The 19,628-nt window shown below is 35.1% G+C and overlaps 1 protein-coding gene across 1 annotated transcript in view; it reads left to right on the top strand.

Moving 5' to 3' along the window:
• The window catches only part of TMEM47 (transmembrane protein 47), a 30,205-nt gene extending 13,517 nt beyond the window's left edge, over nt 1-16,688 (top strand). The window contains exons 2-3 of the mRNA XM_008057479.1: nt 3,091-3,231; nt 13,294-16,688. Coding sequence (XP_008055670.1) covers nt 3,091-3,231; nt 13,294-13,472 — 320 coding nt within the window. The 3' untranslated portion in view covers nt 13,473-16,688. The remainder of the gene's footprint in view (nt 1-3,090; nt 3,232-13,293) is intronic.
• Nucleotides 16,689-19,628: the final 2,940 nt, after the last annotated feature.

Here is a 19,628-nt window from a genome sequence, read left to right as displayed (position 1 = left end):
CTTGGCTCTGGCGATCCTTCCGCTCAGCATTCCAAGTAGCTGGAACTACAGGCGCGCACTACCACGTCCTCGCTAATTTTTGATTTATTGTAGAGATGAGGTCTCGCCAAGTTGCCCAGGCGGGTCTCGAACCCGCGGACGCAGGCAGTCCACTCACCTTGGCCTCCCGAAGTGTTGGGATTACAGGCTGAGCCATCAAGCCCGGCCCCACCAACTGCTTTTGTAGATAAAAGTTTTATTGGGACAGGGTCAGACTCATTCATTTACATAAATATCTATGGCTGTTTTCATACTACAGAGCAGATTTGAGTAGCTACATCAGAGACCATGATTCACAAAACCAAAAATATTTATTATCTGGCCCTATATAGCGAAAACCTGTTTTGCTTTTTTTCTATCTCAGTCTATCTTTACAAAATGCAAGCTAACGTGTATTTTAGCTATTCTTTGAGGATACTTAAAATGCAGAAGAGTGATGAAAATTCCTGTTTGATTTTGGGCTGAAAGTGAAAATAGCCAAATGTGTGGCATTTTATGCATGTTGAGCTAGCTATGTGAAGGAGCTTATCAGGAAAAAAGAAATCTATTGCATTTTTTTTGTTTTGAGTTGGAGTCTCTGTTGCCCATACTGGAGTTGCAGTGGCATGCTTCCGGCCACTCCAGCCTCGATCTGCTGGACTCCAGCGATCCTTCTGCCTCAGCCTTCCAAGTAGCCAGAACCACAGGCGTGTGCATCACACCTGGCTAATTTTATATTTTTAAATGGGTAAATATATCGTTATTTACAATAAAACAACTACTTTATAAGTTCTTATTTATATAAAATAATTTAGGGAAAGTTGCTAAAAGTAATTTTATAAATTTTTTGTAAAAGCAATAGTCCAATTAGAAAGTATCCTTAATCAAATTATCTAGAAATTTGATTGATGGATAGTAGATAAATCTTGTTTTTTTCTTTGTACCCTAAACACTTTGATATAATTAAGCTTTGATGTTTTAAGTGAGAAATTTGAACTTACACGTTTTCAGAAGGATTTCAATTATGTGAAAGTGCAAAATAATTGTGCTATGTATAAACTTTTCCAAAGAACTTTAGAAACTTCCAAATGTAAAGATTATTCTTTTGGCTTTTTAATTCAAAGCTACATGCTGTTGTGGAATAGAAAAGTGATAGTATGGCTGTCTTTTTAACTTCTAGTTGAAAATCTGATACGCTTTGTTTGAAGTTGCATGGCTTTGTTACAAATAGATAGCATAAAAAATACTCTCCACTTTTTTGTGACTCATATTTATTTTTGAAGATGTGTAGATTTGTTCTGTTTTCCTCTTGTTTGTTTATTTCTTGATTGCAGTGCAAGTTCTAGTTGAGAGCCTGTGAAGCATCCAGAATTTCTTAGGAGAGGATGTAGAAGAGTTGAGGCAGGGATATACAAGTATAAATAAAAGAAGAAAATCTTTTGCTCTGCTCGTCCTTTATCCTACGGCAGCAAAGAGTACACTTTGGAAGCTTTCTGGAGGGATCTTTCAGAGGGAAGCATCAAAATATCACGAGTTCTGGACTTAGGATAGAATCCATTGCAATGTGATGATAAATTAAAATCTATTTGCGTTTGCTGCACGTACATTAAACTGAGGGCCAGAAGAGGCAACCTGGGTCTTTTAAGCAACCACCATTGAAGAGTGCTCCAGAGTATCTTTTTGATTTTGCGTTGGAGTCTCACTCTGTCGCCCAGACTGGAGTGCAGTGGCTGCTCCCGGCCACTGCAGCCTCAACCTGCTGGACTCTGGTGATCCTTCCGCCTTAGCCTTCCAAGTAGCTGGAACTACAGCCGTGCGCTACCACACCCAGCTAATTCTTTGATTTATTGTAGAGATGAGGTCTCACCAAGTTGCCCAGGCGGGTCTCGAACCCACGGGCTCAGGCAATTCACTCACCTCAGCATCCCAAGGTGTGGGATTACAGGCTAAGCCATTGAGCCTGGCTCAGAGTATCTTTTTATGTGATGCTTTTTAACCTGTATAGTACTATTATACATAACTTTATGTGTTCTGAGGAAACATTCTACCCTTCTTATGAATGGAAAATGGGCCAATTTTTGTCACTCCATTTTTTATTTTTGTTTTATAAGAAATGACAACTGCATTTTAATAAGGTTTACGTGTCACTAAGTGTGTGAGGGACTCCTTTGAAGTGTCTGTGTATAGAGGCTTGCACATAGTGGTCAATATATGCTTACTGTCTCTGTGTGTGAATGAAGAAAGGGGACCCAGCAACCGTTTATAGCCCATTCTGGCTTCCTGGGAATACTTAATTTCAGAAACAATCCCTGCGGTGCTAAACGCAACAGTGAGATTAGAATGAAATAATAAAGGAGAGGAAAAAGGAAACAATAAATCCTCCTGATGCTAATTTACTGGGGGTTGTCTTAGTTGGGGAAGAAACAGCAATTTAAAAAAATGTACTACTGTCACATGTAGCAACATGGATTCATATGAGAAACTTAAAAGCCAGACACAAAAGCGTTTGAGCCATTTATATGAAGTTTAAGGACAGACAAGACTCAGTCAATCTATGGTAACAGATGTCCTCAGTAGCCTGGGTGATAGGGTAGTTATTGACTTGGAAGGGGCACGAGGGAGCGTTCTGAGTGATGGAAATATCCTATTTCTTAATCTGGATGATGGTTTCATCGCTGTATAAATATCTATAAAAATTCATCAACTTCTCTACTTTCTATACTTAGGATTTGTGAACTTTATAGCTCAATAAAAAATTAAATCATAATATTGAAAATAGGTCATAGAGGGGACACTCGATTTAACATGAATGCTTAATAGGGTCCTTGGGAAAAAAAGCCTGGCAAACCCCTGGTCTAAAAACTCTGCTGAGGTTAGCATAGGAGACTTTTTCTGAGTAAGGACATTTATATTAATTTTTATTACAAAACATTTCAAACCCCAAAGGATGCTTAGCATGCAGTAAAATCACATCTATTGAACCACAGCAAGGTGAAGGCTGCCCAGCATAGTTTTGTTAATTCTTTGAGGACTTACTGCTTAAAAAGCGATGCCTTTCTTTTTTTGTTCCAGATTGGCAGATTGCTACTCTGGTTTTACTCTTGGTCGGTGCTGCCATCATTCTCATTGCATTCCTGGTGGGTTTGATTTCTATCTGCGTGGGATCTCGAAGGCGCTTCTATAGACCTGTTGCCGTCATGCTTTTTGCAGCAGGTAAATATATTCATTACCTTCAAATGGGTATTAAAGTTTCATGAACCTTTCTACTATCCTTTCTTCTCATGCAGAAGAGGTATGTGTTTGCTGTATTACATAAAAATGGAGAGGAACTTGTTATATTTTAAGGTAAATGGGCTGCAAATGTATCAGTTTTCAGTGTGTTAAGCATTTCACAGAGCACAGTGGCAACTTCTAAATCTCTAACTAAAACATGAATAAAGCCAGGCTCGGTGGCTCAGCTTGTAATCCCGCGCCTTTGGGAGGCTGAGGTGAGTGGATTGCCTGAGCCCGCGGGTTCGAGACCCGTCTGGGCTGCGAGCCCTCATCTCTACAATAAATCAAAAATCAGCTGGGCATGGTAGCGCATGCCTGTAATTCCGGCTACTCGGAAGGCTGAGGGGGAAGGATCGCTGGAGCCCAGCGGGTCGAGGCTGCGGTGACCGGGAGGGGCCACTGCACTCCAGTCTGGGTGACAGAGTGAGACTCCAACTCAAAAACAAGCAAACAAACAAAAAAACTATGAATAAATAATACTTCTTGACAGGGCTATCACCTTAGGAATTACAACAAATGTATTTACCAACAGTCCTTTTACGCCCAATTTCTTATCCCTATTCACTGCCCCCTTTGTGATCTTAAGGCAGTATTCTTTTTTTTCTGATATGGAGCTGAAAAAATTTCCAAAATGTGTACCCTTATAGCCATACATCTCTTTGAAAATAAACATAGTTGTACTGTGACGTATAACTTGGACCATCAGGTAAGTCAATTATATGAAGTCAATTGTATATTTGTTAATTTAATAACTCATTCTATGAAGCATAGCTTGTATTAAAATATCAACCAATATAAACTAAAAGATGGGGAGCTATGTAGAAAAGGGACTTGCAGACTTAAAGCCTAAAACACATGATTTGATGTGAGTTTTAATTTTCATTTATAAGAATACCATTGAATATATTGTTCTTTTTGATTCAAAGTAAAATATATTCTATGGTGCCCTCAATTTACCCTGTCAGTCATATCTGATTTGAAGACTGCAAAATAAGCCGCTGTGACTCTCAATAATGAAGACACTGACAAAACCATCTAGGCTGTTGGATTTTTAAAAGCTGTTTAAAGATTGGAATAGATGAAATTCTTCAGAATTCAGAGAGTAGTTTAAACTAAAAATATAAGCCAGAAGTGTTCTGCTGCCCCCTACTGTTTGTGTTCATCTTTTTATACGCATGAAGACTGGTAGGAATGTAGGTGTCATAAAAACGAAGGTCCAAAGGACTAAAAGGAATCCTGAAGTACATCCAATTCATATCTTTAAGTGACTTGTTCAGGATCATATACTAGTTACTGGCAGACCTGGGCTAGGAAGCTTCTGAATCTTAAACTAGTGGTTCATTAGCAACTGATTCCCTCACTCATTGATTTAACACTTTCTTAGGTACTTAATACGGGCTAAATGTTGTATTATGACACCAATGAAGCTGGCCAAAGTGTCACTTACTTTCTAATAGAGTAAAAAGCACGATTTCAAAAAATATTTTGAACTCTCAGGCAGTAGCCAAAGTATCATTATTTTATTGCTCTCATATATAATAAGTCTCTACAATGAATGATTTAGCATAATGTGGAGATTCCCCTAAAAATTTCATTGCTATTCTTTAGTGTTTTTCTTTGTTCATGGATTTATCATGGCCCCTTTTCTATTTTTAGAATGAAATAATGATTAGGTAATCAATCATAATGCAATGGCTTGATACATTGTTCTGAAATAGTGCTATTCTTTAAAACTGTAATTCTGTTTTGAATAATTTTTAGAATACATAAACATTTCTCATTTTATGATGTGTAGGGATATTCTTGTTAATTATTATAAATATCCAATATAATTGTGCATACCTAGTTATTTTAGTTAGTCTTTAACTTACTAAAAAGTGAACTATGCAGAATCTATAATATACTATGTATTAAATCATGCTTAGAATAAAAGTTCCAGATTTTTTTACTTAAAAAAACTTTGATTATTTTACTTAAAAAAATCTTTATAATTTTTTAAGTATAGCAAAATTTATGAACTTAAGTACTGATCATAACAAAAAATATCTTGTAAATGGTCATAAGTTAAGGTAATGGGTTTGACCAAAATAAAGATTTTGATTTAGCTCTAGCTACCACAAACATTAGTAAATTATAAAATAATGAAAGGAATCCCTGCAGCAAAATTCATACAGTGTTATTCTACCTACTGAGACTGAAAAGGGGCATTATACTGCTGTATTTAAAAAATGTACATGTGCTGAGATTTAATTTTCCTCATTCTCTTTTGACACCATGATTATGGAAGATTGCTTTGAAATAACCATTAGTTTAGTGTTCACTTTGCATGTAAATGGTAAAATTTATTGGTTATTTGTAACATGTCATGAAAAGGTTTCTCCCTCCCATTTGTAAAAGTAATTGAAGAGTTACTGGTAGCTGATTTCTGGAAAAGATATTCATTACACATAATAATCCATTATTGATTTGAGAATAGGATTAGCAAAATTGGATAATCTGCCTACTGGAAATCATGCTAGCTAAGGTAATGGTTGTTTTGTTTGCTTCTTAGTAAACATTCTTATTCAAGTGGTTAGGTTGTTTCTCTTGTAATTCAAATTAGCAATTCATTGAAAATGTCTATTTGGGTTTATTCCCCCCTTTTGTTTATCCTAGTCTATGTAAAAATGTTCTGTGTTTCTCCTCACTTCTTAAAATGGTTTCTTCTCTAAATAATATCAAACCTTGTGACAATAAGCAATATCTTGGTGTTCACACTAATAGAAAATGGTTTTTATCTCAAAGGAATATTCTTTTTTTTTTTCCTGTTGAGACATATAATATGTAACCACTTGGAAACATCTCTACCCAGGATTACAAACTTATTTAATATAGTACCATATTCTATGCCTGGTACTTATAGGCACTCAATAAATAGTTTTTGAGTGAGTGATGAAAGGTATGTGGCTTATAGTCTCGTGGGAAAAACAGGCATGTAAACAACTTAATAACTGTAATTGAGTTTTTAAAAAGCCATTTCTGTCTTTGGGACTTATGAAGCAGCAAGTTTCACATGACTACAAAACTAGGCCCAAAACAGCACACAAAAGAAATAATTAGCAAAATAATTTTTCTCATTTATGTTTTCATTCGTTTGCTTAACAAATATGTTGAGCACTTATATGTCTTGGTGTTAGAGAATATATTCTAAGGGTTTTTCATGAAAACTGATGATTAAGTCTCAAAAAGATAGCCAAATAGATTTTTTAAATTTTACCTTCTTTTTTTCCTCTGAGATCTTTTGTTTAGGGTGGGCTTGTTACCTGCTTGAATAGTGTTGGAAGAACTAAGAGCTATCCATCAATGCAGCCCATCTAAATGATTTGTCCTGTTTTCTACAACTCTTTCTCACCAGTCCTAGAAGTCTACACTTCAGAATTTGATGTTTCTTATAACAATAATTGCTGATAATTATAATTAACTGAGCACCTACCATGTGCCACAGTGCTAGACCCTTAACATATACTGTATCTGATATAACAATTTTAAAATTAGATATTAATATTCCCCTTATTATTAATGAAAAAACAGTCTCAGAAAAGTAAAGTCATTTCCCAGGGTTATCCAGTCAGTAAGTTGCGGCTCCAGGGTTTGAATTCAGGATATCTATCTGAGTTGAAAGCCCAAATAAGTATTCACAAGGTATCTTTACTTGGGTACATATCACACACTGGAAAAACCCAGAGCAGAATCAGCCATGATTTGAATTGAGCTGCCAGCTGTGCACTGCAGTTGGCATCCATCCTGTAACTCTAGTTACTCCATTTCTTGAGAGCAACACCTGAAGGAAGTCAGTACCTTGAGATGCCATAAAGTCCACTAGCTGATCAGTGCAGCATGACTAAACCATAGCACCTAATGAAAGCAGTGCACATTTGCCACACAGTTGACTACAGTATGTTTCTTTTGTGTAACTGACAGTAATAGATAATATATGGTGTGATTTTGCTAACTAGCATCCAGTTTTCCTCACTAAGGACTTGGTGAAATTAAAGGGATTGCTTCTCTCTCTGAATGTTCTTTTATTGTCTGGTTTTGCACTGTCAGGAGGTCATTTTTATGCCCCACAGAGACTTAGGATGAATGTTTTCTTTTTTCTCAAAGCCTTTAATAAAAATTGCAGATAAAATTTCAGGCTTTTATAATTCAGGTTTTAAATAACAGAATCCCCATTTGTTGTATTAAGGATGCTTCCTTTCTGTTATATCTGCAAAAGCCTCCTATAAATTATTGTTTATACAGAAATTTTTTTTCCAGGGTCCTGCAACTGATTTTCATCTCTGAACTATCTCTGATTAGAGGCTTGTCTTTTGTATCCCTCATCACTGTCCTAAAAGTCACAGCGAGATAGCTGGAGCCATTTTGGAGGCTAGATTTTGGCAGAAGAATCAGTGTCCAGCTTAGATTTCTAAAAGGGGGTTCTTGTATTCACAGATCTTTAGATTCTATGTTAGTTTCCATGTGCCAATATCAAACTCCCCCTTGGCTAAAACAATCTGCAGTATTACTGCCCAATAATTAATTTCATACTACTCCTACTTTAGTAGCTATTGATTAAACTTTAAAAAGAAAAGAAAGTAAATTCATGGCTTATATTAACCTTTCATGGGCAAATGTTTCTATTCTCTGAGTCATTGTTTTCTGTATTTAGGAAGCTGGCTGTTAGGTATATCAATCTTGCCTTTAAATTATCACTTGAATCTGTACCTTCTTTTCGTTTGCCAACATTATTGCCCTAGGTGAGACCACAACTTTTCCTTAAATAAAACATCTCAGTTCCCAAGTTTGATCTTCCCCTACTGCATTTTATTTATTTATGGTAATATCTGACTTTAAATGGCTATATGACTTCTTCCTTCCCCTTTCAGAAAATCTAGTTTTTCAGTTATTTCTTTATAGTCTTTTGTTTAAATCCCATGACCTTTCTTTCCCAGCAATGGCATCTTAATCACCACTGCTCACAGGTTCCGAAGCACTGACTGACCTTCTAGAGCCCTGTCCTTCTCTAGTCTCTTCCTCATGTATTCTGTCTTGTATACAACACATGAGGTCTATTTCTGAAATACACATCTGGTCTTCTCACTTGTCAGCTTGGTTTCCTTAGAAGCAGACTCTGAGACAAGGGATCAAATACAAATTATTTATGAGGTAAAAGACGGGGTATGGAAAATGAGACATGGATCAGAAGGCAGTCATTAAGAGTTACATTATCAAGCCAGTTACTCTAAGCAGCTGGAGCTTAGTCTTCATGGAGAAACTCTGAAAAACAGTATAGAACACACTTCAAAAGTTATCAGTTATTTCACGAAGGACTAGGGAGCTGGGGTGTTTACCCACCAAATTCTGAGAGTCATTGGTAAGTTACAATCAAAAGAAGGTAATGTTAATTCTCTGGAACTGCTGGCCTGCCCCACCAGCAGCCAAAGTAGCTTTCATGGCCAGAGGAAACATGGATGAAGAAATACAGGTGTGGCCGGACTCGGTGGCTCAGCCTGTAATCCCACGCTTTGGGAGGCCGAGGTGAGTGGATTGCCTGAGCCCGTGGGTTCGAGACCCGCCTGGCCAACTTGGCGAGACCTCATCTCTACAATAAATCAAAAATTAGCTGGGCGTGGTAGCGCGCGCCTGTAGTTCCAGCTGCTTGGAAGACTGAGGTGGAAGGATCGCCGGAGCCCCAGCAGGTGGGGGCTGCAGTGGCCAGGAACGGCCACTACACTCCAGTCTGGGTGACTGAGTGAGACTCCAACTCAAAAAAAAAAAAAAAAAAGAAATACAGGTGCTGGCAATTGGAAGTCAGACTGAAATGGACTGAAGCAGTGAGGATGAGAGTATATAGATGGGATACCAACAGTATCTACAATTACAATAACCTCTCAAATGTCTCCCTAGAGAAACAAAAGTCTATTATTTTATGACACACTGAGTCCTTTATAGCCTGAACTAGACATCTCCCTGTGCATGCACCCTTCATTTCAGCCATGCAAATTGCCTGTAGCCACACCCTCATACATCTCTAACCTCTATACATTTCTTCTTCCTAGAGGTCATCTTCTTTCTGCTGTCTTTTCTAACCAACTCCTATCCATCCTTCAAGAACCCGTCAAAATGGTGCTTTCTCCCTATTGCCCTCTCTTTCTCTAAGCAGATTTGGTACTTGGCACATCATTGGGATGCAGTAAATGAGTTATAAATAATCATGCCTCTACTACTACTGTTGAACACGTTGATTTGTAATTATCTGTGTGTCTCTCTACCATCAGCATAAGATATCAAAGGGCAAGTGCCACAACCTATCTATCTTATTCCCTTCACCTCAAACACAGTAGGCAACCAAAAAATGTTTGTCAAACTATTGAATTGTCTCCCCTTAGAAGAAAATGCTGAATATTTCAATATTGAGTGTTTTAAATATTTTAATCTTAAAAACGTTGAAAAAGATTCCCTTGGTAATTCTACATTCCTGTCATGCCTCTAGTCACACAGTTTCATGATTGGTTGTTTCTTTGCCTCATTTTTTAAAAAAGTGGGGTGGGGGCATAAAATGAGCCTCAAATTCTCTTTAAATTCCAAAATGCTCTATAACTTTACCTATGTTGTCTCTGAGGTAGAGCATAGAGGATACCACAGCCAGTGCTTGTTTTGTTTCATTGATTGGTGGTAAAATTGATAGTATGGTGGTAATTTCTTGGCTACTAAATTATTTAGGGTGTTTTCCCCCTTATGCAGCATCTATGAAAGACAAGGAAGCATTTTTACCTGCATTGTGGATTTTATTAAATGGAGAAAATTATTTACCAGTGCAGAATTATATTTTTTCTCAATTTTGCTATTACATGCATTTTTCTCTGTGATTCCTATGGGAGTAAAATGATTCATAGACATAAAGTATTTTAGGGTAATTTTCATTGGGCTTCAACACAATAAATGTATAAGAAAGCTGCTCAGGAGAGTATGCCAGTGGAACCTAATGGAGTTGTATTTTTACTAGAGGGAAATTATGTCATTATGTTATACTGTGGAGGCCAAATATTTGTTAAATAAGACACATTGAAATGAACACTAAAAGCAACCTAGGTAAACACTTCACTCCAGGGAGGTGGTTCACAAAAGAAACAGTGTTATCCTTTTAGAATATAATTCAGATTAGTTTTTACTTCTGCTCAAACTCCTCTAGCATGTAGAATAAAATCCAGACCCCAGCCATGATTCACAGGCTGTCCACAGACCACGAACGGCCCTGCTATCTCTTCTGCCAGAGCTCATGCTGCTCCTTCCCTTTTCTCTCTACTGCAACCACAGCCTTCTGACTGATGTTCCAGTGCACCAGATGTGTTCTTGTGTCAGGAGTTTTATAGTGCCTGTGCCTTCCTCTTGAGAATACTCACTCCCCACTATATTGATCTACACCCCCAATTCATTCAGGTCTGTTGCTCAAATATCTTCACCCCAGAGCGACCTTCTCCCACTCTCCATCTAAAAGAGCAGCCCTCATCCCTCCGTCTTGTCCTGCTTTCTTGAATTTTCTTGTTTCTTAGCAATACCTGCCATTTTATTCTGGATTTATTTACTAATGGGTGTCTGTCCATGAGTAGCAACTTTGTCTTTTTTGATGCCAATAATGCCTTAAACTGTTATCGCTTTAGAAGCATTCAGATATTTATTGAATAGATGAGTTTATTGAATGACTCCCATTCATATTTCAATCATATCCTGGCAGGATCAGTCCAGATTTGACTAGTGACCAAAGTATAGAAACCTAAGGAGAAAAGCCTTTTTAAAAATGTACTTGGTAACTTTGGAATTTTGTTTTTTTCATTAATACATAGTTGATTATAACTGACTTCTTGTTTTAAGATATTTAAAACATGAATCATTCCTCTCCCTCACAAAGGCACAAAACCAGCTGAGCTTTTTTTTTTTAAATCACATTTCCGCACTTACTAGCTGGAAGTAGATGAAGTGTGGGTCATGTAATATGTTGTCAGCTGAATCCTAACAATGACCTAAAAGTGTTTTTGAAACTTTTAAACTATAAACAAGGTATGATTTCTGTTTTGGGTGTTGAGATTTTCTTTTTATATGAATTTAAAGACATCCACTCTTGGTAGTAATATGAAAGTATGGTAGGCAGGGTGCTGGCCCAGAGCAGTGTTGAGCTACATGGCAAAGATGTTTGGAATTCTTAAATCTGATTCCATATAGATCCTTTGACCCCTCATCAGAGCTATATAGAAAGTAATGACTTTGGGGGGTCATGCCCTCAAGAATTTGCTATAGTTCATCAGTTTTATGGTAGAGAGATTACTGTTATGTAGACTTTCTAGAATGTTAATCTTACTGGTAATGATCTTTTACAGGTGCTGAGAATAGATGAGAGTAGATTTTAAAGCATGCAATTCCACGGTTTAATTAAATACACTATTATCCTAGTGTTCTTTTTAAAAAAATATAATGAACTCTGTTAAAAAAAATACATACATATATTTACTGTGTCAAAGTGTGTGTTCTCTCCTTTGCTTTAATTGTTCACATTTTGTTCTTGCACTTCAGGAGTTGATAATATTTTTTAAATTAATTAAACAATAATCATTTTAATAAAAAAATACTTCATATGTAAGGAGTTAGCAAACTTTTATTGTAAAGGGCTAGAAAGTAAATACTTCTTTCTTTGTGGACCATATGATTTCTTTTGCATCTACTCAACTCTGCTGTTGTAGTGCGGGCAAAATATGAATTAATAATCCAACAAAACTATTTTTCAGCAACAAACAGCAGACTATATTTGGTGGTTTACCAACCCCTGTCACATATAACCATACCCCAGATTTTTAAGGAAGAAGATTGTCTATTTCTTGAGGGTGGAAGCTGTCATGTGGTAGAGAATCAAGCAGATCTATCCCATACATTCTAGTTAATTTCATTCAAATAAAAGCTATATAATAATTGATCTAATAGGAAGTCATGAATTTAAGTGGAAGACATCATCTCTTGTAATCCAGTGTCTCTCGTGTAAAAATATCTGCAGGATAAATACCACTTTATATTAGATAGTAAAAGAATAAAAATAAACTTTCCCTTCTTGGTTAATTGATTTGGTTTATTTTATCAGGCATGACTAATTACATTTCCCCTTTAGCCCTGACTGAGAACTAAGATCTAACTAGGACTAAGAGCTAAGTTTAGTGTTCTGTTGTAGTAGCCATCATTAGCCTAGATTTTCCAGTACCATTATCTCCCTTGACTTCATAGACAATACTGTTTTGAAAGTAGGTGGGAAAAAGATATGTAAATATCATCTTTTTAAGCCTTTTTTAAAAGACAAGAAGCATGGACTGGATGAGGAAAAGAATGAAAGGAGTTTTAGGTCAGAGTAAGCTAAGCAAGGCCATCAAGGTAGTATTTTCTGTGATATTGGACTGAATTAGATGGTATTGCAAAGCAACAACAGTGAAAGCACATTTTGAATCATAGGTTGGCCAGTTTCATCAGTAGAAATTAACTTAAATTACCTAATTTCTCAAGAGCATAAGTAAATAGCAAAATAGCAAGAGTTTTAGTTGGCGTTGGGGTCGCTGTTCTTGAGGAATTATTTATAGATTTTGGTAGTGAAACAGTTTAGCTTCACTAGTACTGTTTGCCGTAATAGTTATAATTATGTTCATATCTGTAAGGTGAGAATCGCTACTTTGTTAATTGCTCATATAAATTGCACAAATTATTTCGTAAAATACTAATGATCATTTACTAATTATTAACATGGTAATTCTTACTATATTTTGGAAATGTCTTTAAACCCAGAAAAGGTACTATTTTAAAGTATGCCATCTAGAATAAGCAATGCTTTAAATTTTTTGGCTTTTATGTTTGATTAAAATAGTAACTCTCATATATATTTATTTATATGTTTATATCATTTTGTTTTTGTAAATAATGTTTTCTAATTTTGATTTGCTTCTCTTTCAGTTGTTTTACAGGTTTGCAGCCTGGTCCTTTACCCAATCAAGTTCATTGAAACTGTGAGCTTGAAAATTTATCATGAGTTCAATTGGGGTTATGGCCTGGCCTGGGGTGCAACTATATTTTCATTTGGGGGTGCCATCCTTTATTGTCTGAACCCTAAGAACTACGAAGACTACTACTAGAACCAATAGTCTCAAATTAACAACGACGACAACCACCACCATTCAGCAAAAGAATTACGTCTGCATCTTTTCTAACTCACTATTTCCTAAAACACTTGTGGAGCATCAAGCAGTTTGCTCAGTTGATTTAATATCTTTTGCCTTTTGGCTGTCAACATCATAACTAGCTTTTACATTCATTTTAGGGACCCACACAAATTAAGAGAGCCGATTAGACATAGGCAAATGCTGCAAACTTCCAATATATGTTCATGTCATTTTCTTGACAAGTGAAGGGTCTATATGACAGCAACCATTGTGAGAAACTAGTTGGAATGCGAATTGCCTGAATCTCCTATTGCCTGCAGGGGAGCAGCTGGCATAAGCAACATTTAGAAGTTTCTTTGCACCGACAAGGATTCCACTGTTAGAGCCCTTATCGCCTGTTATCCCACGCAATGACTGCATTGACTGTTGGTTATTTGCTTGAGTATGAGTCCTTGAAAAGTGAATTGCCCTTCAGCATCTAATGGGAGTTGTGAATATAACTGGTTAATGGTACACATTCCACCTTCAAGAATACTCTTTTTAATGGGAGGTTATGCTTTGGCAATCAGCATCTCCCTGGGAAGGGAGTCAAGACTTGGAAATATGTGCTTTTCCTTATGTGGTTAGAAATTGTGCCTCAGACCTATCTAGAATGGGGAGAAATTGAGGGTCTCTGCTTCCCCTGGGGCAACTAGAGAGAAATGCATGAGTTGCTTTTGTACCCTTTAAATCATTTACCAAACATTGCAGCAAGCAATTGTGCGTATGTAACAAGCTTAAATGTTTTTATAGAAGGTGAACCTTTAGTATAAATGGTAATAAGTTGTTCCCTAACCCTCCACATATATTTGCCTATTACACGTAAAATTAATATTTGCTCTAGTGAAGTGGTTTGAACACTAACCTTGTACACATTATTAAGAGGCTTAGATTGGTATTCACACTTATTTACCATACTAATGTATGGTACCTTAAAGCTTTTTCTCTATGTTTGCTACTGTTTCACTGGAAAGTGTTAATAGAATTGCCTAAGAAGAAAAATTGAAATGGTGTTAATCTGAAAATTAATGATTCTACTGTAAGCACTATAGTTCAAAAGAGAGTAGCAATTAGGATGATCATTTTGTGTAAAAGTCATTAAAATAGAAGGCTGCTATTTTTTGCAAGTATTTTAAATGTCTTCTTTTTAAAAATAAAAAGGAATAGTGATAGATTTATATAAATGTCTAAATGTCTCAGTAGAGGAGTAGAAGTCATCTGATTGTCACCTGGTCCTCTGAAGTTAACTGATTGGCTAACTGATTTGTGCACACAATTACGATGGGTTTATGTTAAGGGAATCACTTACTGACTGTTCAAATGGAAAGAAATACCAATAATAGGGAATAAGTTTGCAACTAATCTCACACTGCAAACTTGTGTTAATTCTGTTAAATATACAAATTTGGATAGTTTTAATTATAAACATATTTTTATATCAAATATACAGTTCTAATATAAAAGTTATAAATAATTATTTTTGTTAACAAAGACAATAAAGCAGTATGTTCTGGTTTTGGCCCTCTTGCAGAAAGAAGCATTAGAAAGTTAATTTAAAATGGACCTATGTGTTACTGTATTGCAAAATCTGTTAAGAGCAGGACATATCAGTAGCATTAATAATTCGCTTTACTTCCCAAAGCAGAGTTCTGCTTTCAGCTTGTCTTAAGAATGGTTGCCAAAAACAATAGCCAATAAATAAATAAATATTAAAACTATTTTATTATTCAAATGCTAAAAAACCCCACTTATGTTAAGAATTTTATATAGACTCACAAATATGAAGTATGAGACTTATTTTAGCAATGATAGACAAAAGTGATTAAATACATCATAGAAATCTTTACAAAAGTCTATGATTTATAAAGAATCATAAGAAACTATGAGTGGAAATATCCCAGAAAGACATTAGTATTATAGAATTTTTTAAAGCAATTTTCTTGAGAAATAGTAAAATCTGGGGCAGACTGTCTTGCAGTTAATTGTGTATTGTCAGAGCAGCATGAGAAATACGATATTTGGATAGGGAATTCAGCAGCTAAACACCCTCTATTGTGAGAAGATGTCTTTATACCCAAATAATGGAAGAACTGTACTTTGGTGCTTACATCAGTGAGGCACTTTTCTTGGTCCTAGTAGAGGATGCAGTGTGCTGTTAAAACAATATCATGTCTCAAGTCTTACCAAGTTTTTATTCTCTGTCAATATGACAAGCTGGAAAGTGACATAAAATATGTTATAGGTTAAAGAACACATATTTGAAGTTTACTGAAAAGTAGATTTCTTATGTAACTTTTCCCCCTTCCCAGTGAAGAGCCCTATGCTATATTTCTACCATTATTAATTTTTGGAAGTGTTTCATTATTAACAAGTTCAGTACAACATGAAAACTGTTGCAGTACATCCAAAATACAATTTTGTCTGTCAGAATAAACATAGTGAAATTTTCTCCTACATTAACATTGTCTTTGCAGCTTTAGGTTTGTTTGATGTTTTCTTAAGCAAAATTGTTAACCACAAACCCATTGTTTATCTTAGAAATATGTATATACTCACACACATATAGCATATTCAGCAGGGCTAGTTATTTGGATTTCTTGCACAACTATTTAGCTTTTTGTAATTTCAACATGTAAATTTTAAAGACATAAATATAGAGAGACCTATGTGTTTGAAACATAAATGATATATATGGATTAGCATGTACCTGTATATTATTAAACATGCAATGAACTGACTGGTAAGTGATGTCTAATTGTATGGCTAGCAATGTAATTTATTCAGACTGTATTTTTGTACAGAGCAGCGCACACTAACCTATGCCTCTGTGTCCTCTTTAATGCCTAAAACTGTGCCTAGAAATTTCATCTGTCTTAAAAAATAAAATATACTTCATGCTGTTTATGCTATTAGTTTCTCTACTGCTATTCTGTATTTATTATTTTAAAATATATGACCTGTTTACTACTTAAATATGAATTCATGGTATCCTGGTTATTTTTTCCTAACAGTCATTTGAGAGAAAACCTGTTTATCACTCCAGTGATTTGAGTTTGCAGTTTCACGATCAGTTCTTCATTTCATAATTTTTGTAGTTGACATGAAGTTTATCTATGTGGAAAAAATTAAAATAAAAGTGGTTTCACTGGTGTTGTTTGACTTTATATTATTTCCACTATGTAAACCCTTTAGTTAACGCTTCTAAATAACATTCTTCATTCCATTTTCTCCTTTAAAATATATATTATTTAGAAAACTCAGCATTATATGACATGTTCATTTTGTTTAGAAAATTTTGGGCTTCTGCACTAGATAGGGGTCCAGTCTCTTTCTCCCCCCCCTTCTTCCCTCCCCCAAAAAAAACTAAAAAAAGAAAAGAAAATATTTAAAAATTTTTTATTATAAATTGTCTTCCAATATCCTTCTATTGTCTACAGCTGAGTTATATCAGTTATAAAAGGAATCCTATTTAACTTTCTGTTTTAAAATGTACACAAAGGAGATGTAGTGTGTAGGCTACCATTTTTATACTCTAATCACACAGAAACAAGTAGTGAAATGGTTTGATATTGTATTTTAGTTTTTGTGTAGTTTTCAGTTGCAGAGTATGTTAAAGTAGGTTTGCGTGTGTATTGTCTCTTTTTTAATTAGACACTCTATTCAGTGTGCATGTGTGTGTATGAAGAAATTGATTGAAGTCAAAATTCATCATTACACTTTGATGTGTATAAATAATGGTGAGTGTATTTGAAAAGCAATTTAAATTAGACATGCAATAAAATTTACTTATATGTATGCCAGAAAGTTTGCTTGAAGATATAAGTAGAACCATAGGCAATTGACCAGACTTTTGTGTGTTGATAAAATTTGTTTGAATATTCATCATAAAGACATTTTCATGTCTCATGAAACTTCAAATTTTGAGAGATTCACAGTATTTTTTTGCTAAAATACTGTAAATCACCTGTAAACCTCTGATATGTTTAATATCACCCTTTTGAAATATGCCTAATTTATGTTATAACATTTTCACAGTTTTTCTATCATTTTAGAAATTTTCCTTTTCAGTGGCCTTACTCCAGTTTGATGGAGTAACAGCATTCATTTGATGTATTATATTTTCAATATAAGTGCTTTCATTTTTATTCAGAATTCTCATGAGCAAATCACCTTTACGAACATGGCTTGCCTGGTAATTATCCATGACCCAGTTTCTCTGAATTTGGAAGACATGGAGACATAGTTTCACTAGGATTTGACAAGGAAAAGTCCTTTGCCTTCAGAGGTTTCATTGTGAACATAGAAAAGCAATTTCAATTTACTTTTCCATAATGACCATGTGGCCTGTTAGCAGTTTGATTTATGAAGTCAGGCTCATATTATGTCAACACAGTATTCCATTTTGATGGGTTTTAAGTCACTTTGGTTAGAAAATAAGTTGATAGTGAAATTATTTTGTATTCTGTAGACTAAGCCGCTAAATACCTAAATTATTAATTTATTGCTCAAATTTTCATATGACTGGGTTAATAGCTTTTTAGCAGTGGTATTAAATGAGATAAGATTAAAAGCAAATAATTAAAATTAAGTGTTTAGGAGTATTTTCACAGGAGGCACTAATTTATTTGAATAACTTCTATGTCAAGTATTTGGACATGGTATCATAGCAAATTAAGTTTTGAAATGAGACTAAATAAAGTCTATATAATAAAATGCCAATGGTTTTTCCTATATAAGGTAAGTTTGGGGGCTGTTGCAAGTCCTCACATTTGTAATGACTAGTGAATGTTGCCCTAGGCTGAGGGTCCATGTATCTATACTTGGGAAATCTGTTTTCAGATTCACTAGCTAGGTGACTCACGTTTATATTCTAGAAGTTTAATGGTTCCAAAGTATAACTAAGAGAACAGGAACTGAACTGTTCAAATGGGAAGGATAATATGTGGTGTTCCTAAGCCAAGATTAACAGCACACAAAGAATGGTGTTCTTTGTAAAACTAAAGCTGTGTTGAGTGGTTCACCAGAGAAACTCAGTTTTGGCAAGCAATTATTTCCAAGTTGAATGACTTCATAGAAATAATGATTATAAAAGAAGCTTGGAACAAGTACTGGAAAATCATGTCATCAAACCACCAGAAATCCTAAATACTTCAATCTTTGCATGTGACAAGAAATAATGACGATTTTGTATCTAAAGAATAATTACATATGTATGCTTATTTTTTACGTGGATCAGGATGTGTCTATGGGTGACCTGAATTGCTTATACTGTAGACGAGAGGCAATCAGGCATAGAGTTAAAATATTACATATATGAGATGATGGTATTAGAGGCTTCTCCTCACTTTTAACTTACCATCATAAAGGGAAAATAAATGGATGCCAATCCTCTGCACAGTCTACCTCATTTTTAATAAAAATATGGTTCACATGAAAGACATCAAAAACATTGTTTTAAACCAGAACAGGAGACGTTTAAGATTCTTACGAATGAAGAGTTAAATTGTTAAGGATTAAATGAAGAAGAAACACTGCTTTACTAGTCTTTGCTACTGTATATTAACTAAAAAGGTAGATAATGTTGCCATGCTTGGCAACCTCTTCCAGGTAAATTTCTGTAGTATAAAGTCATTTTTGGAGATTAGGACCCACTTTGTCTATATCACTGCTCAGCGGTAATATGACAACTTCTGACATCAAGCACAAGTTTTCCTATTTTTAACTCGTAGGTGTTTCTCACACATTATCTAGGTTTTACAGTTGTGTTGATTATTTGAGGCATGTAGTATGTGTGAAAGGGGCAAAGTATGTTGTAAAACATTTAACATGAAAGGCATGTTTCTCATTTGACTTCTAACTATGAATACTGTTTACCATTGGAACATATTAACATAAATTTGACAATATAGAAATCCTTCTGGAGGTATGTTTTACAAATAATTTCCAGTTATATTCTCTGAAGATGTTAATGTTAACCACTTCTTAATGAGGAATTTTGGAAAAATGCATTGCTCAGAATCTTTATCTTTGCAATCCTCAATATTTAGCACATATCTTTCCAGCCAACTTTTTTTTTTTTTTTGAGTTGGA

The sequence above is a fragment of the Carlito syrichta genome, unplaced genomic scaffold, assembly GCF_000164805.1.
Source record: "Carlito syrichta isolate Samal-C Ts95f unplaced genomic scaffold, Tarsius_syrichta-2.0.1 Scaffold303025, whole genome shotgun sequence".
NCBI lineage: Eukaryota > Metazoa > Chordata > Mammalia > Primates > Tarsiidae > Carlito > Carlito syrichta.
The sequence above is the reverse complement of the archived record's forward strand: the minus strand, read 5'-3'. Positions and strand labels throughout refer to the sequence as shown.